Source organism: Quercus lobata, chromosome 9, assembly GCF_001633185.2.
Source record: "Quercus lobata isolate SW786 chromosome 9, ValleyOak3.0 Primary Assembly, whole genome shotgun sequence".
NCBI classification, from domain to species: Eukaryota; Viridiplantae; Streptophyta; class Magnoliopsida; order Fagales; family Fagaceae; genus Quercus; species Quercus lobata.
The window spans coordinates 46087357-46111562 of record NC_044912.1 but is presented as its reverse complement, the minus strand read 5'-3'; the positions used below and the strand labels follow the sequence as shown (position 1 = coordinate 46111562).

The 24206-nt window shown below is 32.6% G+C and overlaps 2 protein-coding genes across 2 annotated transcripts; both read left to right on the top strand.

Moving 5' to 3' along the window:
- The first annotated feature begins 7238 nt into the window (after nt 1-7238).
- LOC115961859 (TMV resistance protein N-like) lies at nt 7239-11480 on the top strand. The gene is made up of 3 exons (XM_031080767.1): nt 7239-7729; nt 9887-10994; nt 11202-11480. The coding sequence occupies exons 1-3, from the start codon at nt 7239-7241 to the stop codon at nt 11478-11480; spliced, it is 1878 nt and encodes a 625-aa protein (XP_030936627.1).
- An 11263-nt stretch (nt 11481-22743) lies between these two features.
- LOC115959667 lies at nt 22744-23596 on the top strand. The gene is made up of 2 exons (XM_031078164.1): nt 22744-22776; nt 23105-23596. The coding sequence occupies exons 1-2, from the start codon at nt 22754-22756 to the stop codon at nt 23436-23438; spliced, it is 357 nt and encodes a 118-aa protein (XP_030934024.1). The 5' UTR covers nt 22744-22753; the 3' UTR covers nt 23439-23596.
- Nucleotides 23597-24206: the final 610 nt, after the last annotated feature.

Below are 24206 nucleotides of genomic sequence, written 5' to 3'. Positions count from 1 at the left end.
ACAGCCCTAGTCACTACGTTAGTCTCCACTTCCCATTACGTTGTTTTCCTACTATTTTAGTCTCCGCTTTCCTACTACGTGAGCGTTTGTTTTGGGCTGAGAGTGGCTGAAAGTGGGTTGCGTTTTCAAGCTTTTTTTTTTTCCTTGCTTATGAACAGTAAAATCACATGATTTTACTATGCAGAGAACAAAAAACACTGTTCACACACTGTTCATGTACTGTTCACGGGTCCCACGATACTATTCAGACATTTAAAAATTATTTTGCTACAATATTTTCAGTTTTCAGTTTCAGCAACAATAAGGGTCCGTTTGGATACAGCTGAAAACTGAAAACTGAAAAACACTGTAGCAAAATAATTTTTAAATGTGTAAATAGTATCGTGGGACTCATTTTTAATGAAAAAGTTGCTGAAAAGTGAAATTTATGGGTTTGTAAACAGTACACGATGTGCACTGATTGGCTGAAAAAAGTTTGAAAAGTCCAACTTTGTGGCTACTATTCATTGAACAATGCATAAACAGTAGCCACAAGTTTAAAAAACGCGTGAAAAAAAAAAATTGGAAAAACGCAGAGATTATCAAAGTATTCTGGCGAGTCTTGAGAGTCCTGAATCTTGTTTCACGTTATCTAGTGCAGGTGGAATGCTTTATTTATGACTATATATATATATATATATATATATATATATATATTTTTTTTTTTTTTTCTTTTCACAAATAATAATAATAATAATTAGTGCAGGTGGAATGCTTTATTTATGAATATATATGTATATATATATGTATTTTTTTTTTTCACAAATAATAATAATAATAATAATAATAATAATAATAATAATAATCATTATTAATATTATTATAATTGTAAGAATTTGGTCTCACCTTTTTAACAAGCATTTCTGCTCCAACCAAAGGCCATTATTGTAACCCATACCTCATCATCTCATCCATAAATAGCTTGATATTCTGATCACTTCCACTCCACCTTCTTCTCCCTGTTATTGTAAATCTCCTTTTTTTATGTTAAAAACAAAACAAAACAAACAAAACACTTTCAAATGACTCCGTAAAGCAAGATTTTGATAATTGGAGGCACAGGCTACGGCCTACGACGTTGGGAAATTCGTGGTGGAAGCAAATGTAGAGGTCGGCCATCCCACATTTGCTTTGTTCAGAGTGAACACACTACTTTTTGATCTCGTTAAGGGAAAACTCGTTGAGAATTTCAACAACTTAGGTGTCACTTTGCTCCTCGGAGGTATATTTTTATTTTCTTTCTTCGTTTCTCTTCTTACATGTTTGTGTGTGTTTTATGCATGGATTTGAAACCCACACTGTTTAGCGAAACCAGAAGTGAGAGGCACAAAATTTTGGAGGTTGGAAGTTGGATAGAGTTTAACCAAGGTCAAGGTCGAACCATGAGATGTCATTTAATCTTTTATTAGATTTAATTCATAAATTGTTTTTATACATAATAATTTTCCATATCTTACCAACTTTAGGCTTGTGGCGTAATGGTAGAAATGCTGGATATAAAGAGGCCTGTAAAGACCTTTATATGATTTTCATCAATCTAGAGAAAGCGTATAAAGAAGTGATTAACAAAGAAATTATGACTAGACAAAAGGCTTGGAGTGACCTAGGAAAGAGACAAACTGAGATACAGTGGCTTATTACACCACGCAATTACCGTCTCATGTAAAAGTTGGTAGGGTGAAAACTATTTTTAATTATTTTTTTTAACCATTTAACTTTTTATTCTATTAGCCTTTATGTTGCATGGTCCAATAATATTAACTATTGCACCGGATCCAAATTCAAAAGAAACAAGAACACCAACCCTTCTTGTATATTGGTCACTATTCTTCTTATCAACACAAGTTAAAGAACCTAAGTTAAAAAAAAAAAAAAAAGGTTAAAGAATAAATTTTTAATTGCAGGTTGTAACCTAGATCTTAATAAATATATATATACTTGTCAATAATTTATTAATTTAATTTACAATGTAAAGAAAAATTTATTAAGTTTATATGTAATTCTTAATATATTTTTAAAAAATTACATTTGTTGATAAATTATTGAGTTTGTAGTGTACTCACAAATTCATTATTATAATGATATATGTATTGATTTAAATATTATGCATAATTTTTTTTAAAATTTATAGAAATAGATATCTTTTTTGGAAATATACAAATATCGTTTAACCGAACATAAAAAAAACACATTTTAACTAATATCAACTATGCAATGCCTTGATGTTGATAAGCCAGCATATGCATAAATCCAATACGGCACAGATTCCTGGCATGGAGTGGGATTCATGCAAGCCCGTGGTGATCTCTCTCTCTCTCTCAATGATAAATTATTCACTATTTAATTGAATCAAGATCTTTTTTAGAAAGATCTTTGAAAAATACTAATAATACCCTAGCATATATTTAGAACTCTAAACATCATTTTATCAACTTAATCATTTTTAGTCTAAAACTAACAATTAGCCAAATATATATAAGTGATTAACCAATTTTTATATATCAAACACATTTTATCAACTTAACATTTTAAAGGCAAACCACAGCTAACCATAAGGTAGAGTTCACGAAGAGAAAAATCTGATTGCGAATCAAGAGAGAATTCTAGCTAAAGAAAGACTCTTTAATGCTCGTAATAAGATAATCAACCCATGTTGCTAATGAAGAGGGAATTCTAGCTAAAAGAAAGAAAGACTATTCAGCCAAAAAGAAAAGAAAAGAAAAGAAAAAAATCTTTCAAGAAAAGTAAAAATTAGACTTTTACTACTGTTCAAATGACTGATCCCAAAGTCAAAAAGTACATTTATTAGAGGCGTGTACCATAAAGGTCATTATAGAGAGTTACACTTTTTATTTATTTGTTTATTTATTTTTTAAAGAGTACATCTATTTTGATAATATTTTCATAACAAATTTTAAATGAAATATTGTTACTAGTTATAATTTAAATTGACAATTAAAATTACTTTTTTAGTCACTAATAATAACCAATAACTATATGTTACATAATATTTGTTATGAAAGTGTTATGAACTTAGCTTTTTTTTTTTTTTTTCTAATTTTTTAACAAATAGATTTGGTTAATGGTACTCTTAAGGGTTTTGTTAATAAATCATTTTAGGAAAATTTTTGTAGGGACACGATTTTTAACGACCCAAGAATGACGTTGGGCTCGTATGTAAAGGGCCCTAACAATATAATTTGTAGAGAGTGAGCTTGAAAGGCAGGACCTTGGGCATAGGCCAGCGGTTTAATCGGGCTTTCTGTGGAAGCTCACATATGGGCGGACTTGGCTTGACTAGTTAAGCCTTCCATTAATGCGGGTCGTAGGATTTAAGTCCTCGGATATCGTCTGAGGAGCCTTGTATCCTTCCCTTTCTCCCTTTTTATAGGATTTTCCCCTCCCTTCTGGGGATCCCTTTCTCCTTCGCCTTCTTTTCCTTTTATACTAATGTTCCTCTCTCCTTTTAGTATCCACGTGTAAGTTTTACTCTCTGGGGTGCAGACCTGTCCTGTCAACCCATACCTAGAGTGGTTGGGGGCGGTTGGAAAAGTTAAATAGCATGGTCTGGAGTATGGGCCTGTCAGATGCTGGATTCTGTATTACGATGTTGGCAGCTTTCTCCTTTGTCCTGCCCCTGCACTGAGTTTGTCCTTTTCTTCGGGCACTTTGTGAGGTGCTGAGCATAAGATCGTCCTCGGCCATATCCCTGTGCCTTTTTTGAGCCTTCGTTATGCGTCCTCGGCAATAGCTCTCCTCAGCTCAGGCCCTGGGCCCTAACGTAGAGTGGGCCTGGGCCACGAATTCTCTGGCCCCATAGTTTTGATACCACTTTTATGGAAAATATTAAAAATATATAAAAATGGGAAAAATTAACATATGTCTTAAGAGCATTAGTTTAGAAAATAATTTTAGAAATATATTTTTTTGGTAAAAGAAAAACTAATTGATTTTTGATAAATTTTTATATTTTCCATGAAATTTATATTAAAAATTTCCTAAAAAATTGTCAATTACCAAATATTCTAATAATGCCCCTATTAATTTTTAAACTAAGTAGTCAAACAACCTTATTTTCAAAATATATGGCAAGATACCACTCTTTTGGAACTTGACATTATTGATGTTGAGTTCCACGTGACATTTTTTTTTTTTAATTATTTAAAATCCCTACATCAAAGACTGCCACTATCATAGAACAAGCACGGAACTCAACATTGCTAATGTCAAATTCACGCAGAATTTGATATTAGTAATATCAAGTTCTAAAAGGGTGGTATTTTCCTAAATAGTTAAAAATTAAGGTCATTTTACACATAGTTATGACATAGTGTTCTTTTTTACTCGGCGTGTGCGTGCGGGCAATCTTGCACAACCGTCATTTTTTCTAGGCTTGGTACCAACTTTTTCACAAAACTAGTATTATGTTCGTGCGATGCATCGATTAATTAAAATTTATATATGTTGAAACTATATTAATAATTTGTGAATCACACGATAAAACAAATTAATTTTGCGACATGTATACATACATATATTGAGCCACTTTGTGCATACATGGTGTGTAGTATATAAATTTTACATATTAAAACATAAAATAATGATATATAATCAAAATATTTAATTTATTTTAAATTATTTGAAACATTTAGTAGAATTTGAGGTGAGTGAAATATTAAAATTTGAAGTTAAATCATATCATTATGAGTGTATATATATAGACACACACAAACACATAAAAATTATATATTCAAAACAAAAGTGAGAAAGCTATCAAAATTTGATAGAATTAATTTAATTAAACAAATAACATATTTATATCATTCTTACCTCTTCTTCCAGTTTGAAAAGTTGCGTAGCAAACACCTTTTTTTCTTTCTTCTGTCTCCCTATGTTTTAATGCCTTGCATTTGATTTTTTGGCATATTTGTATGCTTATTTAGACTTGCATATCTGTAGGTTCTGTTGTGTCTCCAACTTGCATGTCCAGCATGTATCTGAAATATTTATTTTTCCATTTATATCAATTACTATTTATGTATATTCAAAGTTAACCAATAGTATATATATATATATATATATATATATATATATTTTTTTTTTTTACTTGCCTAATTTTTGGAAATTCACACGCTTTTATACATGTGTTACACCATAGTTTTGGTTCATGTTTTTCTTTTTCCTTTTTTTTTTAATAATTTTTTAGGAGATTCATATTCATTCTCAGAATTGATCTTTTTAATATAGGTCGTGCAATAAAATGTTATGTCCTACAAAAAAACATATGGTAGATGTTATCATTCTAACATAAATCTCAGTATTAACAAAAAATAATTTTTTTTTTTCTAACCTATTCTTTTTCAATCTTTATAAAGATCAAAATTAACAAAATGCAATGACTCAATCTTTTTCTCTTTCTCATCAAGGTTGAATTTGGATTCTTCAAAACTGTATTGAAATACAACATATTAAAATAGTTTATTGGTGGACTATTTTAGTTTACCAAATACTAATTTAAGAAAAAATAAATTGAAAATAAGAAGTTCTAGAATTGTACTAACCCTTTTCTTTTTGTTAGCAATAATGTAACATCAAATTAATGTCAAATTAAAAAATATATAAATGTGTATTTAAAAGAACTTTAATGAAAACAATTAATAAATTATAACAAATATATAAGCTAAAAAGAAGATTGTTATTGAAATCAAAATTGAGGGGATGAAAACAACATATCACCATTGGAACCAATGTCATATACATGTAATTCATATATGATATACAAAATAATAGATCTTCCAAAAGGAGAATAAGAGATTTGTAAAAATTAATATATCAATTCTCGAGGAAGATCCACCGCTATGAAAGCATGTATAACAATATTTAATCATTGATTCTCAAACCATAAGCATATAAAATATATCAAATTTAAGGGAATTAACTTAAACAATAGCAACAAATACATAAAACCTATTCAATTTGATTATAATAAAAAAATTAGAGTAAATAAATACATATCTATGAGGTTGTAGGTGTTGTAGGTAGGAGAAGGAAAGACTAAATAAAAAAAAAAAATCGTATAATTGGTAGGAGAATGAAAAAATACATCAAATAACTGTGTGTGTGTGTGTGTGTGTGTATACACCCTAAACTTCTTGAAGAAGTTGATATGAAAAATAAAATGAGTCCATGAGTTGTATGTAAAACCAAAAAGGATATGGACATTCTCATCTCAAGAAGTTGATATGGAAAAAAGAAAAGAAAAGAAAGAAGGAGTCCGTGACGTTAACTTCTTGAAGAAGTTGATATGAAAGATAAAAAGTCCGTTAGTTGAATGTAAAATAAAAAAGGATATAGACTTTCTCATCTCAAAAAGTTGAAATGGAAAAAAAAAAATAGAAAGAAGGACCCATGATGTAAAATTAGAAAATACATAGCTTGTTAATTTAGTTTTTGTTATTCAAACTGATTAGGTCTCTTAGGTATAGTAGTTGTATGCCACTCAATTAATATCTAAAATTAATTTTTTAAATAAAAATTTAATAAATTTTTTGTAATTTGGCGCAATCACGACTTTTAAGCCCAATTTTTATAATACAGTAAAGTATAATATATGATATTCGATACAAACTTCGTACAAAGTAGTAAATGGACTTCCAAGAAAGGAAAAGGAACAAAAGTAGTTTTTCATATCTATAAATCTTTCCTAGTTTTTTGGAGAAATCTGAAAGAAAAAAGAAAAGTTAGTACTGAATGATTGGTGATAGGCTAAAGATTGCTACTTTTCCAGGAAAGTTAAACAAAAAAACGTGTTGGTCTCTCTATACACTTTGCAGGATTGCGTGGAAGAAGGATGTCTGCTACTTTTATCTGATCTTCGTATAGGTTGGTTGGATTTACCATTTGTTTGATTGTTTCTAGATCTATGGTTTGTCATTAAAAATAACAATTTATTTTGTTAGTGGAAAGTTCAAAGACTTGGTCACACCAAAGACAAAGTAAAAAAGCATCAATATGGCACTTAAAAGTTCAAAGAGCTGTTGGTCACACGGAAGCAAGCTTAACTACTTTAAGGGCTCCTCTTGCTTGCATTTAGCCTCTACCTAATTTGTCATTCACTCTCCTAGGTTATATTGATAAACACTTTACAATTTTCTTTATTCTCTTTTCAGAACTTTACAACCGTCTGCTCATAAATCCCAATGGCTCTTGTGACCAGCAAAAGAGCTTCATCATCCTCTTTCACCCAATTCAAGAACTTTGATGTCTTCTTGAGTTTTAGAGGAGAAGATACTCGTCTTGGTTTTATAGGTCATTTGTATAATGCTTTGCGTCAACGGGGTATTAACACCTTCATTGATGATAACCTTAAAAAAGGAGAAGAAATTTCTATAGGACTTCTCAAAATTATTGAAAGCTCAATGATTTCGATAATCGTATTCTCTGAGAACTATGCATCCTCCACCTGGTGCTTGGATGAACTTGCGAAGATTATTGAGTGTAAAAAGAATGACCAATTGGTGCGACCGGTTTTTTATAACGTAAATCCATCAGAGGTTCGTAATCAAAAAGGAAAGTTTGGGGAAGCATTGACTAAACATGAAGAAAAGCTAAATGATAACAAAAGGGTGCAGACTTGGAGGGATTCTTTATATGAAGCGGCCAATATATCTGGTTGGCATTACAAGCATGAGTAAGTTCCTATATTTAATGAATACTTTTGTGCTTTTACATGTTCTAATGATTTGTAATGAGTAATGACCACTACATTTTATTGTTAAACAATAACTACTACTATTGTTTCTAAGTTTTACAAAATTGTGGATTTTTTTTTCTCGTCGTATCTTCTAATAAGGTAGTTAACTACATAGTTGTCAAAACTTGAATCGTATCAAGAATCAAATTTTCATTTATTAAATTGTGTATTACATATCATATTCTCTACCATAAGATAGATAAATACTTTATAAAATTTATTTAGAAAATTATAGATTTACATATAAGAGGTATATTTTATTATAAAATTAGAAAATATTTAACTAACTAATGGAAAATTCAATCATCATTAATCAATAATATTTAAATAAACTATTTCAATAGATTTTTCTTTACCTTTATTATTCGCATTCGAGTTTCTTGGACCTATAAATATATATATATTTGTATTTTCAATTAGTAATTTATTCACAATATAGAAAAGAAATTTGCACTTTCATATAAACTATACCTCTCTTTCTTTTGAGAGAGAGAGAGAGGCTTATGGATATATTAGTGGCTAAAGTGAGTAGTCCAATAATTTTATGTTAAAAACAAGTCTAACAGTTTGTTGCACTTAAATCAAAGCACAAATTTTAGCGCAAAGGCTCAATTCAAATTGATATGTCTATGTATTATTCAATTTATACAATTCATACGATACAATTTCTATGATACATATTTACGTGTCGTGCAATTCATGATAATAATCGATATGCATCTACGATACAATACCTTTTAAGTTCAGCTCAATATGTATCACTTATTATATAGTGGCAAAGCCAAGATTAGAATAAATTTTTAAGACAAAATTAATTCTAAAAAAGTTTATAAATATTAGAAAAAGATTACTTACTCTATTAAAAAAGATTGATTAAAGTAGAAAATATAATGTAAAAGTAAGTCATAAATTATATTTTGTACTTGGTTTCAATCAGTTTTTTCAGCCTTGTATAAGCTAGAGTTAGTATAATCGTTGTTAAGTGAATGCTACTTTTTCGTATTTTAAGCTAACTATAATTTTATTTCTTTTTCTTTTTTTTTGAGAAAACTATAATTTTATTTCAAACAAGTAAAAAACAATCAACGCATATATAGTCGTTTATGTATGAAGTGAAAAGATTAATCTAAATGTAAGATAATCAAACAAATTATTAGATTTTTTTATATATAAAATTAAAAAAAAAAAATAGAAGTAATAGCAATATGATCATACTCTCGAAAATTTTAAAATGTTCTATTTGTGACTTGATTTTTTATTTATTTATTTTATATATGTTGTATAATGTTCTATTTTTGAATTAATTAAAAGCAATAATGTTTATTCTTTCTATCTTATATTTCATTTCCAACCATGGTGGGTTGATTGCAAAAGACCTAAAATTATATAGATTTCTAAAAGAATTATTCTGCATTTATAAATAATAATAAAAAACAACGTATAAAATTCGGCACATTGTCTAGGAGATACTGCGACAATAAAGTTCGGTGAATATATATTCCTTGATTACATTAGTAGAATTAAAAGGGTTTTTTTTTTTTTTTTTTAGTTTTGATTTTGAAGTATAATAAAAAATTAATATATTAATTTTAAAAGAACTTTAAGGAGCTTAGGGTGGAATGGGGTGCAATTGCCACCCCCCCTACCAGGCTTAATTTGCCCATCGTACCATATGATACGTACTAATAATTATGGTTAACCATAGGTCAATAGTAAAAATAAATGAACTTAATATTAGATTATCTTACTGATTAATTTGAAGTTTTGATCTCATGCTGTTTAAAAAAAATTTAAGAAAATTAAAATTTTTTTTTTTCAAGTATCATAAATGGGATTCCAATAAATTTGTATTCCTAATCTAACTGGATTTTCCATACAACTTCCTGCCTAAAACTAATTTCCTAACAAAAAACAATAAGAAAAAAAGTCTTAATAAAATATTAGTTCTTAGATCTTTAAATTACTTGACGCTTACTAAATGACAGTTCTTTGATTAGTTGTAATGCACAAATTGAACATCTAGAATTTAGTTTAAGTTCATTTTCCATTTATAGTCTAACTAGTTACATGTCTTTGATTCTTTGTGAATGACAGCTGCACTGAATTTGAATTTATCCAAAGAATTGTTGAAGAAATCTCAAATTCTAGATTAAATCGGATGCCATTAGTTGTTGCTAAATACCCGGTTGGAATAAATTCTCGTGTAGAGGCCATAACATTGCATTTAGATATTGGGTCAAATGATGTTCGTATGATAGGCATGTATGGTCCTGGTGGAGTGGGTAAAACAACCATCGCAAAAGCTATTTATAACAGAATTTTTGATCATTTTGAAGGAAGCAGCTTTCTAGAAAATGTTAAAGACAAGTCAGGGGCAATTAATGGTATAATCCAACTACAAGAGGCACTTCTATTTGACATCTTAGGGGATGGACAACTGAAGGTGGGAAGTGAATCGAAAGGAACCAGTGTGATAAAGAACAGACTTCGCAATAAAAGAATTCTTGTAATCCTTGATGATGTGGATAAATTGGACCAAATAGAAAGATTGATTGGAGGATGTGATTGGTTTGCTTTGGGAAGTCGAATTATTATAACAACAAGAAACAAACATTTATTATGTTCTTTAAGAATAGGTCATTCAACCTATGAGGTTAAAGAGTTAGACAGTCATGAAGCTCTTGAACTATTTAGTATGCATGCCTTCCAAAGAAACAAACCTGAGGAAGATTATTTAGAACTTACTGATCAAGTTATATGTTATGCCAAGGGCCTTCCATTAGCTCTATCAATAATTGGTGCTGATTTGTGTGGAAGAAATGAAATGCAATGGAAAAGTGCATTAGATAAGTATAAAAAAATTCCTGACAAAGATATTCAAAAAATACTCCAAATAAGTTATCAAGGATTGGATGAAACTGAACAAGATATTTTCCTTGATATTGCATGTTTCTTCAAAGGGCATTACAAGGAATATGTTGTAGATATACTAAATGCTTGCAATCTATACCCAATCATTGGTATTCAAAAACTTACTGATAAGTGTCTCATAACTGTTGATCGATCTAACAAATTATGGATGCATGACTTGCTGCAACAAATGGGCAGAGAAATTGTTAGACAAGAATCACCACAAATGCCAGGAAAACGTAGCAGACTATGGTGTTATGAGGATGTTGTTGAAGTGCTAATGGAAAATACGGTATAACTTCTAGTTTCATTCTCCTTTATCATTTTCTTCATGAAGCAAATATAATGACCATTTTTTTCCTTATAATTTTTTATTTTTATTTTTTTTTGTTATGGAAGAAATTCATGTCCAATAATATGGATAAGATTTAGTAATTATTATATTTTTTTTATGAAATCTTTTGAATGATGTGATTTATGTAATTTTTTGTCCAATTAGGGATCGGAAAACATTCGAGGCATGATGATATGCTCACCTGAACCAGAAGAGATGCAATTAGAAGCTAAATTTCTTGAGAAGATGAAAAATCTCAAATTCCTTATGGTTGATAATATAGATATTTGTGGAGGTATTGAATATCTTCCCAATGGATTAAGGTTGCTTGATTGGCCTGGATTTCCTCTATCTTCTTTGCCATCCAATTTTCGTGCGCAAAACCTCATTGCGCTTAACATGCCACAAAGTCAGGTTATATTGGACAAGCTTCTCGAGGTATGATCAACTTTATTTATTCATATACTATTAATTCATTAAAATTTATGTTAAAGTTTGTCAAAACTAAATTTTGATTTTTTTTTCAACAGAAAATACGATTCAAGAGCTTGACATATATGAATTTTCACTCATGTCATTACATTAGAAAATTACCCGACCTCAACAAAACTACCCCAAACATAAAGGAATTGAATCTCCGTGGATGTAAAAATTTAATGGAGGTTCATGAGTCCATTGGACAACTTGATAAGCTTGAAAAGTGGGACCTCACAGATTGCATTGAACTTCAAATCCTTCCAAGTTGTCTAACGATGAAATCTCTTAAACATTTAAGTCTTTATCGATGCACAAAGGTTGAGAAGTTCCCCAATATGCCACAAGAAATGGAAGGTTTAAAGTATTTAAATCTATGTGGGACAGCTATTAAAGTGTTGCCTCCATCATTTGCAAATCTCATTGGGCTTCATCAATTATTCCTAGGCTCTGATTTCCATTCGGGTCATCTTCCAAGTAGCATCTATAAATTGCAACATCTTTGTGAAATCTATCTTTATGTCAAATTTCCAAAGGACGTGGAGATTGGTAGACAAGTACTATGCAATTCTTATGGTGGCTTTTCCAATAATGGGTTTCGGAGCTTGAATGTCCTCTTTCTTTGTTTTTCTAAAAATGGTTTAGAAATAGATTTTATTTTGAATTCTTGGTGCCGCCTCGCGTTGAAATGTTTATTCATACGGAGTGAAGATTATACCCTTCCAAAAAGCATTATCAGATTCAATAAATTACATTCGCTTGACATTAGAGATTGCCACTTCATTCAAGAAATTCCAAAGCTTCCAGAATGTATAGAAAAAGTTGATGCATCAAATTGCTTCTCGTTGAATTCACAATCATTAAGCAAATTATTTCTTCAGGTACCTCTCTCTCTCTTAAAGTTATAAATAAACATTTTCAGTTCCCTAATAAAATAATTTACCAAATTTGCTAAAGGATAATTATAGGTGTATAATGTTGTACACATTTGTTTAGTTTACAATGTAAATCTTATGTTGCTACTGCTACCTCAATGTAAACTAAGAATTTTCCTTCACCAGTAATTATAGGTTTACATTGTGTTGGTGCAAACACAATAATAATGGAAATAATACACAAAGAGAAACTGAATAGTACTTCTGAATATTATTAATATAACAAAAGGAAATACACAACACTATTTGGACTGAGGCGCGGCACTCGCTCTCTTTAAGGAGATTCAAGCCCTTGGTTGGCTAACTCTTGTAACCGGTGCAGACCTTCTCTGACTTGTCTCCCCCAGGATACAACAGCCCAACAAGTGTTGTATGGCTAGAACAACCTCTGCACAAAGTGTTCAAGCCCAAAGCTCCACCAGAAAGAACACCCTTCCTTGCCAATAATTTCTCTATTTTTTTAGTGTGTATTGTGAATTGCAGTAACTTGGATTGGGTCTGAATGAGTCTATTTATAGGCTCAATGGGCCTTACGAAATTACTACCCAATTTATTCTAATTAATTAGGTCCAATTATTCTGAATGGACTGTCAAGTAGGAGGATCCAAGGGGCTGATTCATTTCCATTTTTGATACCTCCACTCTTCACCTCCCCCTTGCGCACGTATCTAGCCCAATATCTGAGACAATTCATGTTAGCCCATTAATCACCACCATTAAAAAGAATAAAAAAGTCTCTCTCCTTTTCAATGTGGGATTAAACATTTTTCACAACTCTTCATCTTCCATATTCACTCCACATCTTTACATTTATTTTATAACATTTACTCATTTTAATTATTTAATATTAAAATGTTCCAACAATCCCCCACTCATTTTAATATTAAATTTTAGTTAAAGAGAGATTACCAGGCAAAGATGGGTCACTATGCATCATGAAGGTGTGCTCTGCATTGAACCTTCACTTAGTAAAACAGCGATCTCAACTCCAGAGTCGTAGTGGTCTCCGACTTGAACTAGGACTGCTTTAGGGAAATTAAACATCACTGCTTACACATAACAACCCAGGTGTTGACATGAGCTTTTATAGCTAGCACTTTACGGCCATGTGCTGATCCCAGTTTCATGGGTGTATTTGAGATTAAGTCCAAATCTCATAGGGAGCGGCCCCACCCCCACACTCACATAGGTGAAATTTGTCAAGGGTGCTCCTGCAATTCTGACACCCCACTCATACGAGCTACAAATTTCATTAAGAGTTTTTTACTCAACCTCTCCACATTACAGGATAAATGCACTTACATCATAGGGATGAACAATTAAAAAATTATTTACAGAATAAATAATTTAAAAAAAAATAAATAGTGCATTTCTTACGACCATCATATGATTCGTTTTTCCCATTGAACCCAATTCTCAGGATCTCTGGTCCTTGGGTTGGGTATCCTCATACATGGCTCATGATTCTATGGACTTTAGTCCCATCCCCCTCGATGTATTCCAGACTCTATCTTTTGCCAAGGCCTTGGTAAATGGATCTGCAAGATTATCATTAGATTTAATATAATCCACAGTTATGATGCCACTACTCAAATAAGATCGCACGGTACTGTGCTTTCTTCTTATAGGTCTGGATTTACCGTTGTAGTAACGGTTTTTAACTCTACCAATTGTGGCAGTGCTATCACAATGAATTAATATAGGTGGAATTGGCTTTTCCCAAAGGGGAATTTCATATAACAAATCTCTAAGCCAATTTGCCTCTTCACTAGCTGAAGCTAATGCTATTAATTCAGCTTCCATTGTTGAATTAGCAATTATTGTTTGCTTTTTAGATTTCCAACAAATAGCACCACTACCTAAGGTAAAAATATAACCAGTGGTAGAGAGAGAATCACCTGACAAAGTATTCCAATCGGCATCACTAAAAGCTTCAATCACAGCAGGGTACTTTTTATAAAATAAGCCATAGTTTTTGGTACCAATTAAATATTTCATAACTCGCTCAATAGCTAGCCAATGATCTTTACTAGGTTTGCTAGTAAATCTGCTAAGCACTCCTACTGCATATGCAATGTCAGGTCTAGTACAATCTGTAGCATAACGCAAACTACCAATGATACTAGCATAATCCTTTTGATTAAAAATCTCATTATCATTATTCACAGGAAATAAATGAACACTAGAATCAAAAGGAGTAGCTACACTTTTGTGATCATGAAAATTATATTTTCTCAATATTTTCTCAACGTAATGTGATTGATCAAGATATATTCCATCACATGTTTTTGTAATTTTCATGCCCAAAATAAAATTAGCCTCACCAAGATTTTTCATATCAAAATGGCTTTTAAGCATATTTTTTGTTTCATTTATAACATGCATATTTGAGCCAAAAATTAACATATCATCCACATAGAGGCTAATAATAACATGTAAATTATTCCATGATTTAGAATAAATACATTTATCACATTCATTTGATTTATAACCATTCTCAATTATGCAGGAATCAAACTTTTCATGCCACTGCTTAGGTGCTTGTTTCAAGCCATATAGGGATTTAGTTAGCTTACATACCTTGCTTTCTTGGCCAGGCTCTACAAAGCCTTCGGGTTGGTCCATATAAATCTCTTCCTCTAGGTCCCCATTAAGAAAAGCAGTTTTTACATCCATTTGATGAATTTTCAAATCAAAAATTGCAGCAATGGCAATTAACAATCTAATAGATGTAATTCTTGTTACCGGAGAAAATGTATCAAAGAAATCAAGATCAGCTTTTTGTTTAAAGCCTTTTGCAACAAGTCTAGCTTTAAACTTATCTATTGACCCATCCGGTTTCAACTTTTTTCTAAGGACCCATTTACAACCTATGGTCTTACAACCCGGTGGAAGATCTACTAATTTCCAAGTTCTATTAGAAATTAGAGATTCCATCTCATCATTTACAGCCTCTTTCCAAAATATGGCATCAGGTGATGTTAAAGCCTCTTTTAAATTTTTGGGATTTTCCTCAATGTTAAAAACATAATAATCAGGACCAAAATCCTTTTCAACTCTAGCTCTTTTACTCCTTCTAGGTTCCATTTCAAAATTTTCTTGATTTTGAAAATGTGAAGTAGAAGAACTAGGTTGTGACAAAATATTTTCTTCACCCCCACTATTTTTCAATTTAAAAGGAAATTTTTCTTCATGAAAAATTGCATCACCAGATTCAAAAATTATTTTGTTTTCAAGATCAAAAAATCTATAGGCTGCACTATTAATCGCATAACCAAGAAAAGCACAGGTAGTAGCTCTTATACCTAATTTAGGCATTTTAGGGTCAGTAAGCCTTACATAAGCAAGACAACCCCATACTCTCAAATATCCCAAATTTGGCTTATGTCCTTTCCACATCTCAAAAGGTGTGGTGTGTGACTTTTTATGTGGCACCCTATTCAAAACATGACATGCAGTTAAAATAGCTTCACCCCAAAAATGTAAAGGTGCACCAGATTCAATTAACATGGCATTTGTTAACTCAATTAAAGTTCTATTTTTTCTTTCAGCCACACCATTAGAAGCAGGTGAATATGGTGCAGTAGTTTCATGGATAATTCCCAAAGACTGAGCAAATGAGTTGAATGCACTTGATTCATACTCACGGCCTCTATCACTTCTTATTCTTTTTATTTTTCTACCGAATTGATTTTCAACTTCTTGTAAAAAATCTTGAAATTTTTCAAAAGCATCACTTTTATTTTTCAACAAATAAATAGTTGTATATTTTGAGAAATCATCAATAAAAGTGATAATATATCTATTTCCTCCACGAGTTAAAATTTCCTCAAATTCACATAAATCGGAATGAATTAACTCAAGCAATTCGGTATTTCTTACAACATTTTTATGAGGCCTTTTTGTAATCTTAGCTTGACTACAAGTTTCACATTTTTCAAAATCTTTTGACAGTCTTGGAATTAATCCTAAACTACTCATGATTCCCACATATCTACTATTTATATGACACAAACGAGCATGCCAAAAATTAATAGAAGAAAGCATATAAACTGAACTGGTAGATGCTTTATTATTCTCAACATTCAATTTAAACATTCCATCACAAGCATAACCCTTGCCCACAAATAATCCCTTTTTTGTGATTACATAATTATCAGATTCCATAGTTTGCTTGAAGCCAACCTTGTTAAGCAAAAAACTTGACATCAAATTCTTCCTCATGGACGGAGTGTAAAGTACATCTTTCAATGTTAGCACACGTCCAGAAGTGAATTTCAATTCAACCTCACCACTCCCAAGAACCTTGGTTTTACTAGAGTCACCAAGCATAACAGTTTTTTCTTCTTCAAAAGGAGTGTACAATTTGAACCAATTCTTGTCATAGCAGACGTGCCTATTAGCACCGGAATCTGCCCACCACCCTTCAACATATTGCACCATATTGATGTCTGTAATCATAGCCACTAAAGGCTCTTCGGTTACGTTAGCCTGCGGGACAGATTCACGTTTCCGAAATTTGCAAAATCGAGCAATATGCCCACTCTTGCCACAGACAAAACAGGATCTATTAAATTGATCTTGTGAAGGGGGTCCTTGGTTCTTATTGTAATTTTTATTTGGGTTTCCCCTTCCTTGAGGTCTATTATTATTTTTAAAGGCTCTTTTTTTTAGGCTTCAATTGAACATTTCTAGGAAAATGATTTTTGGGCATATTATTATTGGATGAAATAAGGTTTACCTTTGTGGTGGAATTACCATTGCTCTCTTGTGTCATGAGTGCATCTTGTCCTCTAGCCTCCTCCTCCACACGGATGCGTGTGATCAAAGTCTCCAAGGATGTCTCCTTCTGTTTGTGCCGCAAAGTTTTTTGGAACTCCCTCCAAGATTGTGGTAGTTTATCAATTATGCCAGCTACCACCAAATTGTCTCCAATCTTTATGCCTTCGGATCTCAATTCTGCCACAATCATTTGGAAGTCTTGTGCTTGATCCACCACCGATTTTCCATCCACCATTTGGTAACGGAAAAATCTACTAGCAGCATACTTCTTTGCACCTGCCTCCTCGGTATCATACTTGCTTTGTAAAGCCTTCCAAATTTTCTTAGCAGAATTGTAAGTTGTATCATAATAATCATAGAAATGATCGGCAAGACAATTCAATAGATAAGAGCGACAATTATATTCATCTTTTGTATACTTATCTATTTTTTCTTGATGGAGAATATATTCTTCCTCACTCATCTCATCGGTAGGAACTTTTGACGGATTCTTGTCAGTGAGGATGTAGGAGACTTTGAGAAGACTTAAGTAGAAGAGGACCTTTCCTTTCCACCTCTTAAAATGGGCTCCCTTAAAGCGAAAGGGCTTGTTGAGATCTCCAACAGGCTCATTTGGTTTCTCTTGTGAAGACTCCATGTGTTTGAATCTCCTTAAAATTGTTGGTGCAAACACAATAATAATGGAAATAATACACAAAGAGAAACTGAATAGTACTTCTGAATATTATTAATATAACAAAAGGAAATACACAACACTATTTGGACTGAGGCGCGGCACTCGCTCTCTTTAAGGAGATTCAAGCCCTTGGTTGGCTAACTCTTGTAACCGGTGCAGATCTTCTCTGACTTGTCTCCCCCAGGATACAACAGCCCAACAAGTGTTGTATGGCTAGAACAACCTCTGCACAAAGTGTTCAAGCCCAAAGCTCCACCAGAAAGAACACCCTTCATTTTTGATACCTCCACTCTTCACCTCCCCCTTGCGCACGTATCTAGCCCAATATCTGAGACAATTCATGTTAGCCCATTAATCACCACCATTAAAAAGAATAAAAAAGTCTCTCTCCTTTTCAATGTGGGATTAAACATTTTTCACAACTCTTCATCTTCCATATTCACTCCACATCTTTACATTTATTTTATAACATTTACTCATTTTAATTATTTAATATTAAAATGTTCCAACACATTGTACTTGTACACCTTTGGCAAATGTGTTACAACATTGTACACATTGTTTTAGTATTCAATGTAGATTTTACGTTGTTATTACAATATAAACTAATTATTTTCCTTTGGTAAAATTCACTTTCTTGAATTTCTTAATTGCATGCAGTTTGGAAGAATTTTAGAGCTTCCACCAAATATGAGATGTTTAGGTGTGAAAGAAGACATATTAATGGATTCACAACCATCTATCAGATTACTGCATCAGATTGATTTCCCATGCTGGCTCTCCCCATCTGAGTTCTCTGTTGCTGAAAATTATGATGAAGATGACACTAGATGTGAATATGAAATTGTAGTACCAAGATATGAGATTCCAAAGTGGTTCAACCATCAAAGTGTTGAAAGTTCCATATCATTCTGGATTGGTCCAGAATTTCCAACATTTGCTCTTTGTCTTGCTTTTTGTCTAGATCAGCTGACTGATAAAGACACATACAGTTGTGTTTGTGTTGTCCACATTTCCATCAATGGTCATAAACGACTGCTCATACAGAGACTCTTTCGAGATTTTCGGTATGATCATCTGTGGTTTTACGGTGCACCTCATAGCCTATTGCAACAAAAATTTGGAGACTTGATTCAAAGTTATCGGAATCATGTTGAGATTTCAAGTAAAATCTCTCATTGGACTAGTAAAACTGGTGGAAAAATTGCTCCTACCATTGAAAGGTTGGGGGTCCATGTGGAATGCATTTGTCGTCCTAAGAGTTCAGTAATCATCCCTAAAATTGGTGAAAATGTTGATGATGGCTTTGACAACACTGTACTCTCGCCTTCACTACCACTATTCCCTACTTCTAATGATTCAAATATACATCATGGGGGTCTCAACAATGTAGAAGTTTTAAGGCTTTCAACAGACACATCAAATAATGGTTTTGACTCAAGTTTGATAGGCATTCATAATGATGGGAGCGATTTGTGTGTGTCATCAGTTGCCTCTCCCTTTTCAAGAATTAGATATAATGACTTGAAGGTAGTGGATGGTGATGGGTTTGATTTGGGTTCTCCTTCAGTGGTCCATCCTTCTGTAAACAGTGACTCTGGCTTCAATCCATATCGACCATCAAAAAAATCAAGAACCCTTTAATCAAAATTTGAAGAAATATTCCAAGGTACTATTATTACATTGTATTCAATCAATTTCTTTTGCATTGTTGAATGCTGGAGTTCATCTCCCCATTGCATTGTTTCATTTGCATCATCGGAGGTTTTTGTCACTTTCTAATTTCTTTCTCTAAATTAAGGGGCTCATTCAAACGGGGTATTAATTGAATTTGAAAGGACATTAATGCAAAGAAAAATAGGAATTGATGGTCATTTGATTTGTTGTTGAATTCTATTTCTTGTAATGGTAAAAGAGTTTTCAAAATTATTCTAGAAAACTACATTAAATTTATCTCGTTAATGGACAACTAAAGTCAAAATGCCTGTACTTTTTTAGACTCACAAATACCAATATCTAATTGGCCATACTCAAGAGATTACTTGAAATGATTAGAATTATAGGTTTTAATTAGTTGAGCATATTTGTTATGGCGTTTTGAATAGGCTCGGTTGCATTAATTCAGAAATAGATAGCTTGAGTGAATATTGCTGGAAAATTAAGTTTTGATTTTGGAATAGCCATGGTGCCATTGATTATCAGCAAGAAGACTCTGTTCAAACACAATGCACTATGTATTGTGAAATAAACTAATTTAATATGTAGATTCTTCCAACCAAAAAATAAAAATTCAAAAGTCAGAGTAGAAGTGGATCCTTTGGTTGAAAATTTAGGGTTGTATAGTCTGAAGTCACCTCCTTATTCAATTTGATACAATTTCAAAGTTGTTTGAAAGTTAAAACAATTTTACATAGCACCTCCTAGAAGATCCTCTTCAACATCTAACTGTTGGTCTAATCCTCCACAAGGCTTTACAAAGTTAAACTGTGATGTTGCAATAGGCAAGAATTTCTATGTTGTAGCTGTGGTTGCTAGAGATTGGAGAGGGACAATGGTATTGGCTGTCACAAAAAAGGTTGACACCATTATCCTGTTCAAGCAGAGGCAGAAGCCATTATTTGGGCCTCGCAGGCTTGCAGCTGGCTGAATTGCTAAAATTGGGGAGGAAAGTCATTTAGAGCGACTCTAAAGGAATGTATAGAGGCAGCACAAGGTCAGTCACAGAGTATTGCTTGGGGAATGAATTGTTGTATTTAAGAGGCCAAGCTGATAGCCTGCAATATTCCCATATGCATCTTCCATTGGGTCAATAGGAATGGAAACAAAGCACCCCATGTCTTGGCTGGTTGGTCTCTGAAATTTTTTTTTTGCTTGGTCTTTTATCCTTTCTCTGGTCCAAAGAATTTTGTGGAAGTATATTTTCAGGAACTGGGATATGTGCCTCTTGTAGTCAGTTCCTAGTTGTATATCTTTCTTGTGGTTAAAGTATTTCCTGATTATCAAAAAAAAAAAAAAAAAAACTATTTTACATAGTGGCCAGGTTTAAAGAATTTTGCAGAACTCAGTATTTAACTAGAGTGACTTTAAATCTCAGGAATATAATTTTCTCCCTTCAAAAGAGGGGGAAAATAATTGTTCTTATTTTATTTGAGTAGATTCCTGGAATCAGCCTCCCCAAATAAAAGTTGAGAGTAAAGTTGCTTACCAATCACCTCTTCTAGACCCTACAAAAGTGAAAGTTTTCTGTATTAAGTACGACCTTTTTTTATTTTTTATATTTGAATAGATTTTTAATTTTCTTCAAATTCTATTGAATTATATGAGATAAAAGATGGGTTTGAATTTGCTTGCGCAATTGAGGCCTTAAAGCTATGATCACTTGCCCAGTAGAAAGCCATTTTCCAATGCTAATTCCCCCCCCCCCCCCCCCCCCCCCCCCCCTCCCCTCCCACCCCCATTGTTTGCGTGAAGTGGACTAGAATTCATGTTTGTATCAACTTGGTTTGAAAAAAAATCTATGTTATGATCTGTTTGAAAAATTATGCTCTTGTCTTTACATGAGTTTATTTAAATACGCGTGCAACTAACAATTCTTTTAGTTTATGTAAAATTCTAGAACCCTCTCTCTAAGTCTAAATAGAATTTCTGATCTTATTGATTGAAGAAAAATGGAATACAATGAATTGATAATACATAACTACTCCTATATATACAATCTAAGTAAGGAAAGGAAGTAACTAACTCCGGAATTAAAGGAAAAACTGTTACAAACAATCCTAACTACTTGTCCACGTGTACATTGATCAAAACTGGTAACTGTTTCTCCTATCCACGTGGCATAGCTTCTTCAAGGGTATGAATGAAGTGTTCATGGTAAGGGACTGCTTCAATCAAGTATAGCAATTCTGCACTAGCCCAGTAACTCTGTGTTTTAGTTGCTTGATCAGTGCTCACCTCTTCAACTTTGTTTCCATGCTTGATTTGATCCTGAGTGCATCTTTTCTTACTTTCAACAGTTTACAATTCATTTTTCCCTGTTTTGATGTATACTTTGTGGCTTGGTTTTACTTGCCTTCTGCTATATTTGGCTGAGTTTGTATTTCATACATAACTGGACTATTGATGTCCATGTAGTTCATCTATATTTCATTTTTATGCATAGAAAAGGGCTTAGAAAAGGCATAAAAATGCCAAAGCTAAGGAAATGTTTTATTGGGGTTTAGAAATGTTGACTGGTAAAGAATGTTTGAATTTATTGTCTTCACACACAAAAAAAGATATAAGAAAAATCCCACATTTTTATGGATAAAAGCCAATGATTTTCCCGCCATTGTAAGTTCAAACAAAATGAACAGGAATCATTAACAGATTGTGGTATCATTATAGTCTGACTGTATGTATGAGTCCTTAATTTTTGAAAAAAAATTGAAATGGTAGTTATAGATTATGGTATCATCACAGGTCTTAAGCTTGATTTCTAATTGTTCTCCAACCAATCATGTAAGAGTTGGAAGTGAGATCTCCATAGTTTCTGCTAAATTATTTGTCTAATATGCCAATCTTCACCAAAACACAGTGGCCATGTGCCAATTTTTTTTCATTGGTCATTACAGATACGATGCCTGTTATTTTGGGTGAAAAATGTATCAACCGATACATGGCTAAATGGTTCTTCATCTTCATATCCATATTTGGTAAGAGCTGTCTGAATAGAAGAAATAACAGCATTTTATATCCATATTTGCTACTTTGAGGATACATGGTACAAAATATTTCAAATTTATCATTCTTGTCTACCAATCTCCAGGTGTGGTACCCAGTAACACCTGCAATGGGTAAGCCGTCTTTTAATGGACCAGAATGCATCAATGAGGTGAGGCTAGTCTTGCGTAAATGAATGTATGTCCTCTCTAGTCTTGCATAAATGAATGGAAGGGAAAAGTTGATGGAGATTTGATAAATAAGGTCAATCAAGGGAAGAAGTATCTTATGAGACAGTTTCATGAGATTTCTCCCTCACAAAACAAGATATGTAAGTCCTTCAAGCTGTGAGAGCGTGGGCTCATGAGACCGTTTCATGAGATACCCTCTACAATCAAAAACCTATTTAGTTTTGTACAGATAAGATTAAAGATAGAGGAAAGCAAAATGCAACTAAAAAAGAAGAATCCTTACTTATTTGGAGAAAAACTCTCGTGCAGAATCTTTCAAAGACTGATCCACCAAAAAGCTTTTAAAAGGAGCCTGAGATTGAAGGATAACACAACATTTTCACCCTTCACTGAAAAAGGTGACCGGTACGCAAGGATCAATTCCAAGTTTTTATCAACAAAGGGAATTAAAGAAGAAGAATCATACTTAGAGGGGAAAAAGTATTCTGCTGAATCTTTTAAGACTGATCCACCAAAAAGCTTTAAAAGAGAGCCTGATACTGAGGACAACAAAGCACTTCCATTCTTCACTGGAAAAAAGGTGACCAACACTCGACATCTAGTGTTGTACATTGTCAAGATGGACCAGCTAAGTGCCAACTGAAGCCGGACTACGAGGAGTTAAAGCTGATTCAGGGCAAAATACTGATGAAACTGGCAAGCTATGCCACTCCGACAACGAAGAAGGGAAACCTGAAGGGTGGTGGTGATAAAACAATCCGCCCTATTTTCATACTTTGGGAATTGGGAAAAGCTAGAGTTGTGTACCATGCTATGTAAATCCCCTGTGCATATGCTGCACCTTGTACATAAATTTTATAAATTCTGTTGCTAGTGTTGCAAACTACAGAAGAATGCTTTGTAAAAGTAGACAGTAGCTTGCAATCTGTTGTTTTTTTGAAAAATTCCAGCTTCATTCATTTGCTGGAAGATTGTAAAAAGTTGAAAACGCTCATCAATGAATTTTTTTAATTTATATTTTAACATTAACACACAGAGATCGGATGTAAACTAAACCTATATAATAAGCTTATTATATAATGAACTTATATATTTCAGATCAAATTAGATTGACACAAACGGGAACATTTTGGACATAAAGGGTAGCATCCAAAGCATACAGAACAGTGAAAACAATAATGTAATGTCTGAACCAGAAAACAAAGCTGCTGCAATAGACGTGTGATGTTGCACACTTGCACTTTTAGGTGCAGCAGCTGCTGTATTTGGTCTCTTCTCTGGCTCTCTCAGGATCTACCACCAACAGTAAAACTATGACATATATATCTTTGAATAGAATATTAAATTAGATTTGTTATCTTCTCTGGCTATTTTCCTTCTCTCTTCTACCTTTTGTTTATTTATTATTTAT